Raw genomic sequence first — 20,391 nt, forward strand, 5'->3', positions numbered from 1 at the left:
TATGGAGAAAACAACTTTACTTTAACTTGTCCTCAGCTGTGTGTGGTTGTGGTTTCTTCCTTTCTACTTTCTTTTTTTCTTCTTCTTTAGTTTCTATTACTGGAAGCCGACCATGACCCAGTTTACTGTCAGCTGCAGCTATGAGCAGTTTATGATGTGTGGGAACCTGAAATAAGGATGCAATCAAGTTGAATTCACTTCAACTTTTAAAAGAAACATTTTTTTCCAGATAACAGTGAGAATTCAAAGGAAGCAGAAATGTTTGCATTAGTAAAAGTCCAACACGCAGCAGGATGCATCGCTTGTTTTCCTTGTGGAATAAAGAAGATTATCCAAAGTTATTCGTTGTAATAACACAAGTTCATCGCCCCTGCTGAGAGGAATCTGATTGGCCGAGGGGACTGCAGGGAGAATAAGTTGTCTGTCGCATTAACGCACTGAAAGGACACGAGGACAGAGTGACTGAGACTGTGTGAGGAAAAAGAGAAGCAGTGAGACAGGAAGACGCATCCAGACACATGACGAAAAACCAGAGAGAGAAAGAGGAAGGGTCTATATCTGTGTGTGTGTGTGTGTGTGTGTGTGTGAGTGTGAGTGATGGAGAGAGAAAAACACACACACATGCACAAACACATGTCCAGCTTTAGGCAATAAAACCACTTGAAGTAGGGGGAACTTCACTGTGCATGAACACACACACACACACACACACACACACACACACACACACACAGTTCCTGAAGATGCGTCTTCATTTCTGCCTCTGACCACTGAGACGGCAGCAGCTGACCTCACCGCTGTGATATCAGGTAAGAAATCAGGTCGTTTTCACAGAAGAGCTTCATATATTTATGATGTATTTTCTCACCACAATGTTTCCTGATCATATCTGACGGAGGCAGGGTTTAATGTGTGTATGATATCAGTGGGACACTCAATTATTTTGACCGTCTGATTATGTTTGTCTGTGCTGAAAGAGTCACTTAAATGGGACAATATACGAGCTTTAAAGTAATAAATGAATTAAGTTTTTAGTCAGTTTTCGCTGTATGTGTTCGATAGAAAATACTACAGAATGTCAAAGTACTTGTGATATGCAAAGTTAATCTAATTTTCTTTCTAAAAAAATACTATATCGGCTCCACTGGCTTCTTCTAATAATTTACTGCATTTTTTTTTTTCAAATGACAACATATTCATGTGTTTTTTGCACATCAGAATCAGAAATACTTTATTTATCTGCAGGGGAAACTGCTCTTTGGTACAGTTGTTGCTGTATAAGAATAGAAAGAACTACTTCTGTAAACAAATAGAGGTAAAAAGTAAAAAGCATTTTACACTTAATTTACAACTGCTGTCCTCAGCGACCTCGGTGCTGCTGCAGCAGTGAGCTCCAGAGAGGCGGGGTCAGATCTGGGCAGAGCCCTGACATCATTATCAGAGGATAATGTCAGTAAAATACAGAATTAACTTAATGTCTGTAGAAAACAGACGTAGGATTACTAAATGACATGCAGCCACCTGGTAATACTGATCACATGTGAATCTAAAGTCATCAAGAACAGAAAAAGGCACTAAATGAGTGCAACATATTCTCATGAAGAAGTTCATATGACTTCTTACAAACTGTTGCTTTAAAAAGAAACTGTCCCCACGGTCAGACAAATAGGACTCAGAAGACGTGTGTTCGTGTCCTGTGTGAAACCAACAGGAAACAATTTTGAACTCATTTAACTCCAGTGCAGCAGTTAACTTCACCAATGTAACTTGCTGCTGTAACAATAACAATAACAATAATAATAATAATAATAATAATAATAATAATACATTCAATTTTTATAGCGCTTTTAAAGGTACTCAAAGTTGCTTAACATAACAGGAATTAGACACACACAAACACAAAATGCAGAAGAAAAACAGAACTAAACAGAGATGAGAGATTCAGGTCTTGTAAGCTATTTTGAAAAGGTACACGTTTGAGTTGAACGTGTATTCTTTGGGGGGTATTTTCATGCTTTATTGCATGCACGCTCAAACTATTTCATAAAGCACCATGTGGCTGCAGAGTTTTGTTACAACCATTGAAGAGCATTCAGCTGTTTGAACTCTGAGATCAGCTGATGAAATGACTCGTGCCTGTTGTGATCCTGCTTGGTTGGAAGGAAAACCTGCAGCCATGTATGGAATAGACATGACTGCTTTATTAGATAGTGACAGAGAGGAAGAGAGAGTAGAGTCACCTGAGTCTTCTGCAGCAAGGACTCAGCCGTAACCCTCTGGAGTCTCCAAAAGAGTCAAAGCATGACTTCTTCAACGAATACATTTACCTCTAAAGTTCTGGCTGTAAACTCCATGAGGCCGGTTTCAGTTTGATGATGATATACCAAGTAAAACTGGAGACGTTGTATGTTATATTTGCAACCTTTGTTCACATTTGCAACATTTCATTTTTTTGATTGAGCATAATAGTGTTTTGAAAGTAAAAAAGATTCAAAATCACAATTTATGTTGGACTAAAGGATGAAAAAAGACAGAAAATTACAAAAAAAAAGTCAAAAAATGACAAAAAAAGACACAAAATGACTAAAAAAGACACAAAATGACTAAAATAACTATAAAAGACACATCAAAAGGCACAAAATGACCAAAAAAGACACAAAATGACTAAAAAATACAAAATTGTTACGCTAAACACACAAGACACAAATAAAATAGAGTCGTACTGGAATAAAAACCAGAGTTGATGACAGGATCACACACAATCACAAGATCACATTTATGTTGGTTTTTCTTTGTTTCTTCTTTGATCTGCACTATACCAGTGACGCCCCTAATTATGTTATGTCTAACCATGCATTTGTTACACTAACCTTAGGAAAATAGTTTTGTTGCCTGAACCTGACCAAACGAGTATTTTACAACGTTAATGATTTTATAATGGCATCAATATTACCAAGATTATGGAAACACTCCCGTGGGTCGTACTGATTGTTGGCTTAAGCACCAAAATCACCGTCCTTAGGTTAGGAAAAAAGGACGTGGTCAGACTTAAACAACACTTCTACCAGGAGTCACTCTGAACAATGGGAAACAAACACACATCTCCTGGTTTAAAGCCCCAAAGGTTCGTGTGGCACCCAGCAGGGGAACGAGGTGGTTTTAACATCACGCTGCTTCATCACCGGATAACATTTTCCAATGAATTACTGTTAGAGTACCCACAACCTGGTCATCAACGTAGTCTGATGTGTGTGTGAATGTATGTGAGGTTGTGTATTACTCATGATGTGGGGACATGAGTCTGTATGCAGAGTCACATTGCGGGAACTCGCCTTCCTTATGGGGACAAAATACAGGTCATGATGTAAATCAATCCATTTCCTACGGTAAAGGCTGTTCATGAAAGTATTCTGTTTTCTGTGTGTGTGTGTGTGTGTGTGTGTGTGCGTGTTTTACTCATGATGTGGGGACTTAATTCTGTATACACAGCCATGTTGTGGGGACTCGCCTTCCTTATGGGGACAAAATACATGCACCCATAATGTAAATCAATCCATTTTTAGGGTAATAGCTGTCTATTAAAGTAGACTGGTGTGTATTTGTATGTGTTTGTGTGTGTGTGTATGTGTGTGTGTGAATGCGTGTTTTACTCATGATGTGGGGACTTAAGTCTGTATACACAGCCATGTTGTGGGGACTCGCCTTCCTTATGGGGACAAAATACAGGAACCCATAATCTAAATCAATTTTTAGGGTAATAGATGTCTATTAAAGTAGACTGGTGTGTATTTGTGTGTGTGTGTGTGTGTGTGTGTTTTACTCATGATGTGGGGACATTAATATGTATTCAGAGTCACGTTGTTAAATTCTTCAAAGGTCAAGACTTGGTTTAAAGGTTAATTTTAGGGTTAGGTTATAGGGTTAGGTGCTTAGGAATGCATTACGTGAATGAAGATTACCAGGGCAAGTGTGTGTGTGTGTGTGTGTGTGTGTGTGTGTGTGTGTGTGTGTTATTTCTTCTTTCCACCACTACAAACACCAAAGATGCTATCTGCTGTGTGAGTTAGTGGGGCTGGAGATGTCACTATCTAGTATTTTATTTTACGATAATCTGACTTGCAGTTAACTTTACTGCTTGTCTATTTTTGCAGACGAACACTGGGAAAGTTTAACTGCTTCCAGAGAATTACAGTAATGTTTGATCAGATTAGTTCCCACCACAGTGCAGCTATATATACGAGGGGCTGGACAGATGTCGTCCTCACAGCGGCAGGACGTTTGTGGTTCTTTGAGTCAGAACAGAAACTGTGTTTGTGGTGAATCTGCTGCTTGATGAGCAGCAGAAGGCTCAGAAATGTTTTTCTTCTGTGGTATTTTGTTTTTTAACTTCCGTGGAACTGTGACGTTCACAAATGCTACATGTTTGTAGCATTTGTAACATCTGCTTCTTATTAAGACATTAATACAACCACTTTGCCTCAATCTAACGCTGCTGCGACAGAAACTTTAATGTGTGGTGGTTCTTCAGGGGACACTTCCTCTGGCTCTTCCACAATGATTTAATTACCAGAGATTTGTGAGGAGTCAATTACTAGAAGTCATTTATTGTCATTATTAAAACACTAAACACTTGTACCATAAGACAACGACAGCCAAACCTTTTTTTAGCAACTTTCTTTGGGTGTTATGCGCGCAAATATTCAATACAGATAATAATGATGATTAAATTGGTGTGTTAACTTTGACTAAGAGCTTTAAATGAACCAGTGGTATGTTCCAGCACCCCCTATTGGCGGCAAGCTGTAACTACAAGCCAAAAGAGTCCACTAAACACTTTTTTTTTTTGAGGGAGAGAGAGGGAGAGAGAGAAGCCATGTCTATAAAACATGGTTGTTCGTTAAATGGTTGAAATTTTGATGTCATTTTACAAGTATTTTTAGCTGTACTTTTTTTTTTTTTACATCCCGGTATATGTTGGTATACCTACAGTCACAGTCCAACCATTTCAAATGAATCATCACAACCAGGTCCAGCAGGTTGTTATCAGCTCATTTCATGGCTGGTCGCTGAAAACTAAGTGGTTATGTTGAGTTAAATAGCTGCACTTTTGTACAGTTTGCACTTTTATTTGGTCTGCTAATATTTCTGCAATCTGAAAGCAAACCAAACTAAATACCAAACAAACCAACAAACCAAACAGACTCAGGTTAGGGCATAAAAGTACCTGGTTAGGCGTCATAAAAGACAGTTTAAACAGTAAATAAATGTACGTAAATGCTGGAAGTGAAGTAGTTATGAGGATGACTCGTCTACTGTAAGTTATGTTCAAAAATGTGATTCATATGAGTTACATTTTTGCTTCACACAGGACGCGAACACTGTTCTGGGTGAAAATCAACTGTTTGTTCGGACATTTGTATTTTTGTGTTTACATTTTCAATCGCTAACTTTCTAACCAATACAAAATAATACAAGTCTGCAAATCTTTTTGTTTTATTTGGTCCGCTTATATTTGTGCACTGTGAAACCAATACAAAATTAACCAAAAATATCAATTCACTTAGTTTTGGACAAACCAAACAGACTTGGTTAGGGCAGAAAAGTTCCTGGTTAGTATTATAGAAGACAGTTTAAACAGTAAAAATAAATGCAAGTAAAAGTAGTTAAGAAAAGAACTTAATTACTGGTTGTAACGTTATATAAGAACTTGATAGTCAGAGTTAAGTGACGTCACTTCAAATAAATTGTTGACTTTAGTTTTCACATGAAGCTCAAACACGGTCTGCTGGGGGAAAGTCCTGAGTTTCTTTGGTTTCTTTCAGTTTTGGTTTCTTTCATATAAAAGTCATGTCAATGGCATCCTTACAAGTTCCATAAAAACAATCAGACTTCTCACAGCACACGCAGAGAAACCGCTGGTGGATATAATAGCAGTAATTATGTTACCTTTCTGTTCAGGTGAGCCAGTGCAGGTCAGGTATGGTGCAGGCTCCGCCTCCTGTCACAGTGACTGGAACACTCCATGATTTACACCTGCGACTTTCCTGTTCTGATAATTGAAGTTCTATTGTCAGATTCATGATAACACCACAGCAGCACGAGGCCAAACATGCAGGGAGAGAAATGCAAATCTTGTTTTCTAAAACCAATTAAAATATATTTTTTTAATAAAACAGAACAAAGAACCACAGCAACAAGCTGAATCTCATGCTGTGTGTGAAATCTTTTTTTGGTATTTTAGTATTAGTTGATTCATTCGTGCAGCTTTAATTAAAGGAAAATATAAAAAACAAACAGGAATTAACCCTAAAGACCAGTCTTTTGATGCTTGTGCACAAACAGGCAGCTGGATTTGCTCTCTAATGATGTTAAAAATATATTTTTCCTCCGATGAGTAGCACTATTTCTCAGTGTACATTGTTTTGATGGTAAGGCTGGTTTTGTACGTCTGTAAGTAACTTGGTCTTGATCTCTTGAAAGACACATTGCCGTTGAGATACAGTACTGTGCAGAAGTCTTAGGCAGGTGTGAAGGATTGATGCTGGTTCGAAGACAAAGGCCGGTCACACCAAATATTGATTTGATTTACATTTTTTCTTCTTTTCGATCACTTTACAAAAGTCACTCTATTTTTAAAAGCATTCTTAATTTACAGCATTTTTTACTTTTGCACAAGACTTTTGCACAGTACTGTATATTTATTTGATGCCTTGAGATCCAAAAGCTGAGTGCAATAGTTCTATTATGTTAGAGAAAAGGCAAATATCTCAACAGCTGATCTCTCCAATGAATTCACTGCAGAATACTGTATGTGCACGGTTGCATGCAACTCTTAAAATTACATGCACAGATTTTTTTTTTTATTGCACCATTTGGTGTATTTGTCTTTCTTTCTTGGCACTTCCGAAGCGGCCGGACCAAACTAAAATTACAGTAAAATACAGTGAAAATACTTCCACTCTGATATGGACATACGACTGAAAAATGCACTTAAAATGCCACATGAAGACGTGTACTGTGAGTTTTTTAAAGTCAAGCAATTTGATATCAGAGTTGAGTTACTGGGTTACATTACATGGAAGTTATTGAAAAACGGCCATTATTTTCTACTGAAATGTTAATGTAAAATAAATACTACACGCATAAGTAAGATGACACGTTACACACATGAGACCAATTAATTATTTTTTTTAAATCATAACATTCAGTAATATTTTCAAGTCACCATGAGGTAAAAAAACAAACATGTTTTGTGTTATTTTTTTAAAAGGTTATTCATTGATGATCCATAATTAATGAGCTTAAAACAGGGGTGTCAAACTCAAATACACAATGGGCCAAAATTTAAAACTTGAATAAAATTGCGGGCCAACATTGAACAAATTAACCTTTTAATATATACCAAACATGTTTTGTTTAACATTAAATATGGAGCCAGCAACGCTTATAAACATACAATATATAACTAAATAGTGCAGACATGCAAAATCAAATTTCAAATAAAAAACACATCAATGTCATTAATTTATTAAATAAAAATTAAATAAAAATCGTATGCCTCTTTTCTATTTGCATCCTTCTGATTTAAATATCAAAATAAAGTTTTTCACATACATTTAAAAATAAAATAAAAATAATAAATCTAGTATTAGCGGTAAATGCGCCGTATAATACCGGCAGGTCAGCTTTTATAGTACAATAATTATATAATAATTTGGTATTGCCTTGCGGGCCAAATAAAATTACACTGCGGGCCAAATTTGGCCCGTGGGCCAGAGTTTGACACCCCTGGCTTAAAACATGAGGGATCGAAGGGGAACTAACCGTACTAATGCATCAGGTGAGCATAAGAAATAATACACTATTGGGTCTGAAAGTGAATGTCTGTTGAATAATTAACTAACTTAACAACTAACCTCACTGCAGTGCACTGTCGGTGTCCTCTTTTTAGCTCCACATTATTTTAAGTTATGAATTTGTTTTGCGCTATGTGCAAAAATGGATGTGTGATGTGAGAGTGCGTGAAAAGTGTCGGCCCACGTGTGAGATTTAGCAGCTTTTAAGTTACATGCATCAGTTTGCACATGTAGACCTGAGAATTATGTGCACAGCTCAAATTGTACCTGCACTGCAGTGCTTATGCATTTTGAGACTTGAGTAAGAAATATATAATAAGAATACATTTACTCTGTGTTATTTTATCCATATTTCTTTTTTTCTACTGCACAAGAAGACTTGTAGATTCTACATTTTGCGTGATTTTATGTTTAAAAAAATATGTGTATGAGCATTGTTAGAGGGAGCCTGAGAAGTGATCATTTTAATGCCATATGCATTATTACAAGGAAAGAATTGTTGGCAATAAAGGCCTGAAAAATGAATAGAAAAACCATCCGCATTGTGGTTCTATCTTTAAATGTCTGAATCAACCCATTACCGGTCTGAGCTGCCAAACTGAAACATCAAGTCAGACACAAACTTATTAATCATGTATTACAATAGCAAACAAAGACAAATTATAACTTGTAGCAATAATTAATACTGTAAGCCTGTTTTTTTTTCCATTTTGCAGAGAAACATTTCCCACTGCCGTGCACCTTATTGTTATAATTAGCGTTTTGGGTGTGTTGCCTTGTTTCCTTTTGATCACACATGTTTTGTTTACAACCTTTCCTTGGAATATGGGCGAGGAGAGCCAAGAAATGATGGCTGTAGTTGAACAGTTTGTATCGCACACACTTGTCATTGAAATGACAATCAGGTGAAAAACGTGAGATGGGTGAAACAACTTCTGTTCATGACATGTGGCGTGGTTTACCAGACACGTGTCATGAAAAGAAGTCATGAAAAGAAGGAAGAGGTGTGTTTTAAAATAAATGCACCTTTACTTTTAGTGTCTGCATGTGTCACAGTGGTTTCAGTTGCAAGAACAAAGGTTGTCAAATGTTTCAAACCTGCAGCGATAGATTGATACTGAATGGGCACAAAAAGTGTCAGAGCTTCATCTGCAAAATCAGACACAGATTCACTAAAAAAAGAGACAAAAAATGACCACAATGAAATATAAAATGACAAAAAAGAGACAAAAAATGACTACAAAAAGAGACCAGAAGACTAGAAGACTAGAGAGATGTGTAATGAAGATAAAGAGAAAAGGCCTCAGTTACAAGAACAAAGGTTTTCAAAGGTTCATCCTGCAGCGATATATTGATTACTCAATGTGATAAATGATAAAAAATAGATTCAGCGGCCTTCCTGACCTTCATCTGCAAAATGTGACTTGATAAGATAAAAACATAGAGATGCAAAATATCCACAAAGAAATACAAGACAAGTAACAAAGAGACACAGAGCAACCACAAAAACAATGAGAAACAAAGAAACAACAGAGACACAAATGTACTAAAAAAAGATGCAAAATGACTAAAAAAAGATGCAGAATCACCACACAGAGACTCAAAATGATAAAGAGATGTGTAATGATGACAAAGCGACAAAATAAACCAAAAAATGTGTCTTTTGCTCTTTATGTAGAAAAGGTGGTGGGGCCTTTTGTGTGTCTGTGCCCTGCAAACTGTCTCAGCTGCAGCTGATGTTGTGCAGCAGTTTTATCAGATAAAAATGAGAAAATCTTTCAGTTTACCCACTTAACCTGATGACTATCTCTCAATCAATGCCAGTATAAGGAAATGACTTCTGTTAAATCATGTATATGTGGGTAATGTGAAAGGAACTGTGTGAACAACAAGTGAAAGGTTTTCAAATGTTTCAAACTTGCAGCGATAGATAAAATACTGTCAGGGCCCGTCCTGGTCTTCATCTGCAAAATGCTTGATGAGACAAAAACAGAGCACAAAAAGATGCAAAATATTCACAAAGAAATAAATAACAAGTCACAAAGAGACACAGAGCAACCATAAAAACGGGCAAAACAACAACAGTGAAAAACAAAGAAATGACAGAGACGCAAATGTACCAAAAAAAGATGCAAAATGACTAAAAAAAGATGCAGAATCACCACACAGAGACACAAATTCACTTAAAAGACACACAAAATGACCATAAAAAGGTGCAAAATGACTTCAAAAAGATGCAAAAATTAAAAAGAGACACAAATTAACTAAAAAGACACACAAAATGACTACAAAAAGATGCAGAATTACCACAGAGACTCAAAATGATAGAGAGACATGTGTGATGATGACAAGTAAAATAAAGAAAAAAAAAAGTTTTGCTCTTTTGCATGTCTGAGCCCTGCTGCAAACTGTCTCATCTGCAGCTGATGTTGTGCAGCAGTTTTATCAGATCAGCGTGAGAAAATCTTTCAGTTTACCCACCGAACCTGATGACTATCTCTCCATCAATGATGGTAAAAGGAAATGACTTCTGCTAAACCATGTCATATGTTGGTAATGTGTGAAAAGAAAAGGGTTTGATTTAAATGGAATTCAACTTTGAACAACAAGTGAAAGGTTTTCAAATGTTTCAAACCTGCAGCGATGGATAAATTACTGTCAGGGTCCGTCCTGGTCTTCATCTGCAAAATGTGACTTGATGAGACAAATACAGAGCAAAAAGATGCAAAATATCCACAAAGAAATACAAAACAAGTAACAAAGAGACACAGAGAAGGAAAAAAAAAAGAAAAAACAACAGTGAGAAACAGAGAAATGACAGAGACACTATTTCACTAAAAACAGACCACAAAAAGACGCAAAATGACCACGAAAAGATGGAAAATATCTAAAAAGAGACACAAATTAACTGAAAAGACACACAAAAGACTACAAAAAGATGCAAAATGACCACAAAAAGATGGAAAACATTTAAAAAGAGACACAAATGACCTGAAAAGACACACAAAAGACTATTAAAAGATGCAAAATAACTAAAAACAGACACAAAATGACCACAAAAAGACGCAAAATGACCACGAAAAGATGGAAAATATCTAAAAAGAAACACAAATTAACTGAAAAGACACACAAAAGACTACAAAAAGATACAAAATGACCACAAAAAGATGGAAAACATCTAAAAAGAGACACAAATTACCTGAAAAGACACACAAAAGACTATTAAAAGATGCAAAATAACTAAAAACAGACACAAAATGACCACAAAAAGATGCAAAATAACTCAAAACTGTCTCATGCCTGCAGCTGATGTTATGCAGTAATTTTTTCAGATTAACACGAGAAAATATTTAGACAATTAGAAACAAAAAAATGGTGAAAAGAGACACAAATTCACAAAAAGAAAAGACACAAAATGACCACAATGACATGCAAAGTGATCACAAAGAGACGCAGAACTACACAGAGATGCAAAATTAACATTAAATAAGTCTGAGCCCTGCTGCAAATTTCACCTGCAGCTGACGTTGTGCAGCAGTTTTATCAGATCAGCATAAGAAAATATTCAGTTGATCCACTGAACCTGATGACTATCTCTCCATCAAAGACGGTTTAAGGAAACGATTCCTCAGAAAGAAGTCACGTTGTCACAAGTCACAAGTCAATGTGCGTCACGTTCTCCTGAATTCTCTGCGTTATATTGCTCTTATATAAACTAGTCATTGTTTGTGTTATTTAATGTTTCATGTTCCTTTATTCTGAGTCGGTGGCCAGAATAAACGTTGGCATTGTCCGTTTTTGAACCAAAGAAACTTTGAGTCTCTATGTTTATAACTGTTGTTATGTAGGCGACTTCGAGCGTGAAGGAGATTGTGATGAACTCAAAATAACATCGCTGACTTTCGGTTTCACGCGGGACATAAATGTCAATTGTGAAACCTGGATGTTTTGACACCGTGTGACCTCACACTCTTGTTCTTCCCCGTGTTTGCACATGCACTGATGCATTCCCGACCCTGAACATGAACCTGAAGATCTGTGGATAGTGAGGAAACTTTGAAAGAAATTCAAACAGGAGATCAAACAAAATGGGCCTCACTTATAAAGAGATTTTTTTTTTTAATCTATTTATATTATGTATGTATGACACAGGTTGCTGTTTCATATTTTTTATATCAAAAATGGTCAAATAAAATCAATCAATCAATCAATCAATAAAATCAATCAATCAATTTGCTCCACAGCACAACTATTATTATTATTATTATTATTATTATAATAACCTTTACTTAATAGGAAAATATCAATGAAACAGTTACAAAATGACACAGTTCAAACACAAACCAAGGACAAACAAAAAAGCAAAATTGATTTAATTTTACTACTATATTGATTTAATTGGCACAGTTTTAAAAGAAAGAAAATAACATAATAACAACAACAATAATACAATTCATATATTCCATATACATGCTGAAATAAAATAAAGACATGCCAGGAAAACCCAAAAAACCCTCATGGGGCTTGAATAGTGGGATTCCCTAATATAACATAAGAATAAAAAAGAACAAGGAACATAGAATTATACAGAGCAAGAAACTAGAAAAACAAAACAAAGTCACAACATACTGTAGCAATGAAACAAGAATTATAATAGGTTATTGAAATAGCAATAGGTTTTTTAAAAGATTGTTTAAATGATAATTGAGAAAGGTTGACTGAGTAAGGAGGAAGTGCTAGTACTAGTGCTTTTAAGCTTCTTATGGGGCCTTTAACTACAACATCTGAATACTTCTTCCATCGCTGCTGGAAACAAACTTCTGCACAACTAAAATATATGTTGAAACAGCCGAGAGGACACGTAAATTTACAGATTTCTCTTGTTTTTCCGTGATGGCAGCACTTCTAAAATGACTTTTCCTTTTACTTTTGGAGCTGAAAATCCCCCCAAAATCCTCCTTCTTCCTTTAAAAATAATCTATTCCACAAGATGTTAATATCAGAAACTCTTTCTACTTTTAAGTCACGCAGCAGGTGGTGATATTTATGTCTTATGCTACAGTGGAGTTTTTTTTTTAAATCCTTTAGTGAATTGGGAGGAAGCTGTACAGTTGCAGCACCTTCTTATTGGTTTCCCCTTTGACAGCAGACACTTCCTTCTGTGATCTGCAGAAACAGCTAGACTCTTTCAGCTGCACTTGTTCTCACCGGTAAGATCTCCTTTATGCTTCTTCTTCTTCCCAGTTTCTATCTCTCGTTTGGCTTTCTGTCCCATCTTTATCCTCTGCACTTTACTCCGTTGTGGTATATCTTGCAGGTTTTGTCACCACATCTGAGACATCTAGGTCACAGTTCACTGTGCAAACTCACACTTCTGTACAGAAACGTGACACGGGTGCAGATAGCAACCACTTTATTTTATCATTCAGAAAATCTTTCTCCTTGTCTTTTTGTAGGATTTTAGAGCTTTTTGTTTTGTGACAAAAAAGACTTGAGCATCAACAGAAGTTTTAGTCATTTTGTGTCTTTTTTTTAGTAATTTTGTGTCTTTTTCTGGTCATTTTGATACTGCCTCCAGCGGCCCCCAGGTAATTTGAGTTTGAGACCCCTGGTATAAGCCTTAGACCTCAGGAATCAAGTAAGTACATAACTTTTAAGAGCCAACTGTAATCGCTGCAGGAGTGTTATTCAAATTTGGCGACCATGACTTAACAGAGGTATAGTTGAAGAGGCAGGTCTAGGCTGTCTGAGGTCCTGATGTCGGTGGGGAGCTCGTTCCACCATTCGGGAGCCAGGACAGAGAAAAGTCTGGAGGAGGTTTTGAGGCGAGTTGACCCACGCAGGGTGGGGGTCGCCAGCTGTTTGGCTGATGCAGAGCAGAGAGGACAGGAGGGGTGGAGGGTCTGAACCATTAGCAGCGGAGTAGACCAGAGCTAGAGCTAGAAGCTCTGGAGGGGTGTTGTGTGTGAAAATTTGTGAAGATTGAAGACCAGCTGAGCTGCTGCATTCTGGATGAGTTGCAGAGGTCGGATGGCTTTTGGCCGGCCTCGAGGTTAGGAATCAGGCTTGTAACTGGAGAGTTGCTGGTTCGAATCCCAGTACTGACAGGTCAAGGACTGAAGTGCAATTGAGCAAGGCACCGCGGGCGCAGTGTTGGCTGCCCACTGCTCCTTGCATGGTGTGTTCACTTGTGTGTAAAAAAAAATGGTTTGAATTTCCCCATTGTGGGATTAATCTTAATCTTAATGAGGGAGTTGCAGTAGTGAGATGACCAGCGCTTGAGCTGCCTTCTGAGTGAGAAATGTTCGGATTCTACTGATGTTATGCGGCAGTGTGTTTGTGTGTATTTCAAGTTTGTGTGTAATGTTTGAAAAATTCATTTCTACGCCCTCGAAAACCAATAAAATATGACTTCTTCTTCTCCATAGAGTTCAATTTTCATGTGGATGAGGGAACAAAACGTTAAGGGAAATATCTACTTTTCACAAATATCTTCATACATGTAGACAGGGCCTTATTTTTATAAGACGCATTTTAACACCATCCAGCAGAAGATCAGCTTGGTCATACAGAATATTTAAATATATTATGCAACATTATGGCGTGGTAAAATATTCAACTTCTTAATTACAAAGAAAACTTTCAGTTTCCTTCCTGTTTTCTCTCTTTGTGCAGCCGTGAAGATACTAAACAGAATCTCACGGTCAACTACTGGACCAATGGAAATGCATCAACATGCGTTATTTCCTCTTTAACTTTCATGCTAAAAACACTCCACCCAAGACATCTTACTGAAACATGATGTGCAAGAAACAAGTCGTTTATCTGATCACAATCTGCATTTGAAGCTATGAAACTAGACTTAATGAGGGTTTGGAGGGACACGAGTTTATGGACAAACTGTGTAACGAGTCAGACGACCAGCTGAGTCATCGTGCTTCTGTGTCTGAGGATGTGCTGAGGTGTGTGTGTGTGTGTGTGTGTGTCTGTCAGTGATGGCTTAAAATACAATTAAGGTGTGTGAGAGAGATATTTTGTCTTCCCATGTAATTCAATTCAAAGGTTCTTGTTACCTTTAATGTAACTGAAACAACCAGGAAACCTTTTGCTTTCCTGTTGACACGCATGCAAATAAGCTCCACGACAGGTTTATGTAACATATTTATGTTACATCACATGTCTTAGACTCTCCACTGTCTTATGAGTAAGATCAGTTTAATCTCAGCGCTTATCTGTGATTAGTTTCGGGTTAATCTAATGTTTTATTGTATTCAAATCTAATTTAAAGTTAGAAAGTCAACATGTGGAGGAAGCATTTCAAAAAAGGGAAGGAAGTTTAACACACACACACACACACACACACACACACACAAAGTACTTTTTTTTTTTTTATTAAAGTAACCGACTTACAGTGTAGACATTGTTTATGTGGTAAATTTTCTTGGAATCAGGACTCTGAATCATGGAATGTCTATTATATATTGTCCTGTGTTTCAGTAGCACATTGTGTTAAGCCACGTTCACAGTGTTGAAAGGCTGGTTGATCATTAAAACACCTGAACATTATGTTAGCATAGCTGGAAACTGTTTTGTGCTGATTTGAGTAGCAATAAAATGATCCTTCCTCAGGCTGGTTGAGTATCTAGAGGTAAAGTTGCAGAGCAAGAGTCTGCAGAGGCTTCAAGACATCCAAAACTCTGCAGCTAGGATCCTGATGAGAGTGTGAAATACGAACATATCACCCCCATTCTCCACTCACTTCATTGGCTCCATGTTTCTACCAGGTATACACCGGAAAACTTTGAAAAGATTTGGAAAAGACTCCTGGAAAACTATCAGCTCACACCTGCTCACATCTAAAGACAAGAGTTTAGAGTTTCTAGTCCCAGCCTAGTCTCACACTAGATTCTTTTAGCATTGTTTTGCTACCATGCAATTTTTTTCCCATCATGCTCTTAGTAAAAACTTTCAAAATGGAGGAGAAGCAGCTTTTGGCTCCAGCTGCTCTAGTGTGTGCAGTGGTTTGTGTTGAGTATTTTACAGTTGTCATTTTGTGACTCGTTTCATGAATAAAACCATTTGTTTCCATGGAAAACAACACAGACATTTTCTGGCCAACCCCAAAGACTAAGAAGTTGTACGTTTGAATCTATTGGTATTGGTGTTTGAAGTGTTATTTCAAACATGCAAAAGGAAAAAAAATATCATACAAACAATTAGAAAAAAAAGGAAAGGAAAAGTAACAGTTTCAAACAATGGAAAGTTTAATTCAAAAGAAATGATAAAAACACTGCGTAAATCAGTTTACAGGTCCGAAATGTGCAAATGTATAAAACCGACCTCCGTCAGATAAATGTACTCTTGAGTTCTATGATGTGTAATTATTATTATTTTTTTTTTGTTTTTCCAGCCACACAATGTTTCCCAACACCACTCTGCCTCCTCCCGTCCCCAAGTCTCTCCCCAAGACAGACCAGGGGACGACTGTGGACATCGACGCCATCATGGACAACGTCTCCATCGTCCTCTACACGCTGACCGTGGTGCTCGGCATCACAGGGAACTCCCTGGTGATCTACGTGGCCGGATTCAAGCTCAAGGTGCAGTCACGGTTTATAAATCTCTTCTTTCCTGAAGCTGATTGTCCCTTTCTTGTGTCAGTTCACGAAGAAGGAAGTTTGCTTCTTTCAAAAAACCTCCAGTTTCCAAAAAAGAAGAAGAAGAAGAACAAAAAAAGAGTGTGACATTCAGAATGTGAAACAGGCTGGGACCATTTCTGCATTTTGAAAACAAACTCACAATATTTACAGCAGCTACAGTCTAACAGAGCATCCAGTGTTTTAATCAAAGTCTCCAGCCTCAGGTGTGCATCGCTGCTAAAAGTATTACCAAAATGTTCAGCTTGGTCTAAAAATTACTTTCATATTCAAATAAATTGTCAAATATGTTCGCAGGGAAACATATTTTCTCCTGGTTGCATTTTGTACTTGATATATCATAAAAGTCTGCAATTGTCTCAGCAAGAAGGAGGTCAGAGTGTGTTCACAGATCAAACAATCACACCCAGAAGTTAACATTGAGCTCATTACATAACAAATACATGTTTTAATCCAGACTATGATCTTCTTCTAGATCAGGGGTCTCAAACTCAAATTACCTGGGGGCCACTGGAGGCAGTATTAAAATTACCAAAAAAAGACACAAAATGACAGAAAAACACTATATTACTTAAAAAAGACACAAAATGACAGAAAAAAACTAAATTACTTAAAAAAATAAACAAAATGACCAATAAAATACACAGAATTACCAAAAAAGACACAATTATTAAAAAAGACACAAAATTATTGAAAGAAGACATAAAATGACCAAAAAAGACACAGAATTACCAAAAAAAAGAAACAAAATGACACAAAAAAGACACAAAATGACCAAAAAAGACACAATTATTTAAAAAAGACACAAAATTACAAAAACAACACAAAATTACCAAAAAAAGTAATTAAAGGGACCTTCCACACACAACACGGTAAAGTGCCATTCATATAAAACTCACATTAAACTTTCATATCAAGGTGGGGGCCACAAAATATCGTCACAAGGGCCGCAATTGGCCTGCGGGCCGCGAGTTTGAGACCCATGCTCTAGAGTATCACTGGTATAAAGCTCCATGTACCGACTTCAATAAGTGGAGAACTTTAAAGCTTTTCTGATTGACAGAGTGGTGAGTGAGATGCTAAACAATTCTCCTCTTTCTCTCTTTATGACTTTTCTTCTTCTTCTTCTTTTTTTCTCAGCCGAAGGTGACCAACGTGTGGCTGGTGAACCTGGCGATAGCCGACCTGATCTTCTGTTTCTCTCGAGTCTTCTCCCTCATCAAGAAGCTCTCCTTCGACCACTGGCCCTTCGGCCTCTTCGTCTGCAAGTTCAACGGCTTCTTCAAGTACGCCAACATGTTCTGCTCCGTCTTCCTGCTGGCGGTGATCAGTCTGGACCGGGCGCTCTGCGTCTGGCAACCGGTTGCCATGAAGCGGCGGCGCACGCTGTGGGCCGCCAGGGTCGTGGCCGTCTGCGTCTGGAGCGGCGCGGTCATCTTGAGCTCGCCGTACTTCGTCTACCGCCAGGTCTACCTGGGGAAGAACAACCTGAGCAAGTGCTCTTTGGAAGTGAAGGAGGCGAAGGACGGCAACAGCAGCACCAAGCTGGCGCTCTACTCCATCCGCTTCCTGTGCGGCTTCATGTTGCCTTTTATGGTCATCCTCATCTGTTACATCATGGCTGGAATTGGGATCCGGCGCACCCGCCTCTCAGGGAAGTCCCGCCCCCTGCGCATATTAGCCGGGTTAGTCGTGGCCTTCTTCCTCTGCTGGGGGCCGTACCACTGCCTCCTGCTGGTCAAGATGGTGGACAGCAAGAACATGGTGGTGAAGATCTGGCACCCGGTGGCCAAGGGCGTCGCCTACTTCAACAGCTGCGTGAACCCGCTGCTGTACTTCTGCATGGGGCTGGACGTGAGGGGGCGCTTCAGGCAGAGTCTGACCGGCGTGTACCGGAGAGCTCTGGCCGACGACGTGGACGGACAGACGACGCAGTCCAACGAACGATCTTTGGACGAGAGCAGCGGGTCGAAACACAGCACGGCTGTAACGGCAGGAAGGAGTCAGACAAGAGTGGACGTACTGTAGCTGAAGGTTCTCCCCGAGTTTACTGAATGCAAAATGTTCATGTTTTAACTAGGGCTGGGACTCGATTAAAAAAAATAATCTAATTAATTAGAGCCTTTGTAATTAATTAATTAATCGCAATTAATCGCATTTTAATCGCATTTTAATCGCATATAAATATTTGACCTGAGAACAGTGAGAAGTAATTTTTTTCACATGGATTTTAAGTATACCATTGAATAATGACTGAATACATAAGCTTAAGCAACAAAAATATTGTTTATTATTTTTGTTCAAGTCCAACAGACCAGTGCATTTTTTGCCATTAAGTGTAGCAATAGCATATTTAGAAATATAGTACATTTCATAAATTCAGGTAGCCTATAGGTAAAATAAACTAGAATACTTTGGTTTTTGAAGTAAAACACAATCCACGCTAGCTACCACACTGGCCGCTAGCTGCTATATGTTTAGCATTGAGGTGATACTTGAGGCTGGATGTGCTGCGGTGATATGTGAATTCCTTGTTGCATAGCAACACAACCATGCTCTTATGGACGCTTCCATCCGTTGGTTTTTAGTAACTAGATGTCCCATCATCCACGGGGCCAACCAAAGGTCTCATCAGCTTCTTCCTTCATGTTCACTGTGGTTTGTTGTTGTCTGAACTCATCAACGCTAGTTGGTGCTCCAGTATAATCGGTCCTCCTGAAACTCATCCAGTGAGAAACGTTCCGCGGTGCAAAAATAAGTGCAATTAAAATGCGATTTAATTTTTGTGTAATTAATTAATCTTAATTAACGCGTTAAAGTCCCGGCCCTAGTTTTAACTCATTAAAGTCAGCGCCATTCAGCCGGGGTCTGACAGCCAAACATTTTGTTAAAAATTGCACTTTTGGACCTTTTAGTCCTTATACTAGAGAAACTGTTTGGGCAGATATTTAGGTCAGATTAACATTTTCCTGTAAAGTTGTGTTGTGATGAGACAGATGGAAAGTGGAACTGTGGTAAGTCTGGAGGAATCGGAAAGAAGTCAAAGGGAAGTGAAACTATTAAAAGGAAAGCCAGTAATAACTTGATGCTGTGTTGTGTTCAGGGGTCACGCTGAAGGGTAAGGGAATTGAAACTGTAAATGCAATTTTAAAATAATACATCCCTTGGTTTCTATGTATATTTTCGCGTCTTACCATCTGAGAAAAAAGGGTTTCGTGAGCTCAGTGCACAAGTGGGCAGAGCAATTATGACTTTTATTGGACACATGCATATGGAAAATAATAATAAAATCAGGGCTGGAAGCTGGTCGGGCAGCACATCAGTCCTTAGCAACTGGCTCATAAAAGCCAGCTGTGATTGCTCTGTGGATTACTTCCACGGCAGGAGATAAACATCAGACTGTTTATCTTGAGCTCTTTAGGTTTTATGGTATTTCTCTTCTGCTGTTTGCTGCAGCATCATGTTCAAACTCACAGTGTTACACTTTGATTTAAATGTAACAGCAATGATAGATAATAATGAGCTCAGTTATGCTTTTATTTCCTTTGTAAATTCCTGTAACACATAATAATATTAATTTGTAAATATGACTATACGATTGTAGAGAAACTGTTATATGGAAATAAACAATTAAACTGTTTAACTGTGCAAATATTGTAAAAGCTTTCAGTGTTAGTGCTACATGATGATTAAGAATGTTAAAAGTTGTATTTAACCCTTTAACAGTGGGGGGTGGGGGTTTTTTTAGGGGGAGATAGCAGGTCATCAGTAGATACAGTCACATAGAAGTAATGGGATTAATGGGTTTTTCTTTTTTTTTTAAAGTATTTTCAACATTGTAGAATAATACTGAAGACATCAAAACTATGAAAGAACAC

The 20,391-nt window shown here is 37.8% G+C and overlaps 1 protein-coding gene across 2 annotated transcripts; it reads left to right on the forward strand.

Moving 5' to 3' along the window:
• Positions 1 to 723: 723 nt before the first annotated feature.
• On the forward strand, positions 724 to 20,151 carry LOC131985547 (fMet-Leu-Phe receptor-like). 2 transcript variants are annotated; one of them, XM_059350714.1, is made up of 3 exons: positions 724 to 809; positions 16,267 to 16,456; positions 17,654 to 20,151. In XM_059350714.1, exons 2-3 carry the CDS (start codon positions 16,274 to 16,276, stop codon positions 18,539 to 18,541), a joined length of 1,071 nt encoding a protein of 356 aa, XP_059206697.1. In that variant the 5' UTR covers positions 724 to 809; positions 16,267 to 16,273; the 3' UTR covers positions 18,542 to 20,151. The 2 variants fall into 2 exon arrangements, with proteins under 2 accessions (XP_059206697.1, XP_059206698.1); XM_059350715.1 differs by lacking the exon at positions 724 to 809 and adding an exon at positions 12,904 to 13,066.
• The last annotated feature ends 240 nt before the right edge of the window (positions 20,152 to 20,391 follow it).

Source organism: Centropristis striata, chromosome 14 (assembly GCF_030273125.1).
Source record: "Centropristis striata isolate RG_2023a ecotype Rhode Island chromosome 14, C.striata_1.0, whole genome shotgun sequence".
Taxonomy (NCBI): domain Eukaryota; kingdom Metazoa; phylum Chordata; class Actinopteri; order Perciformes; family Serranidae; genus Centropristis; species Centropristis striata.

Excerpts from the sequence above, each read along its gene's own strand:
- LOC131985547 (XM_059350714.1), top strand. The coding sequence starts at position 16,274 with ATGTTTCCCAACACCACTCTGCCTCCTCCCGTCCCCAAGTCTCTCCCC. Across the intron at positions 16,457-17,653 it reads TGGCCGGATTCAAGCTCAAG|CCGAAGGTGACCAACGTGTG; the intron begins GTGCAGTCACGG and ends TTTTTTTCTCAG.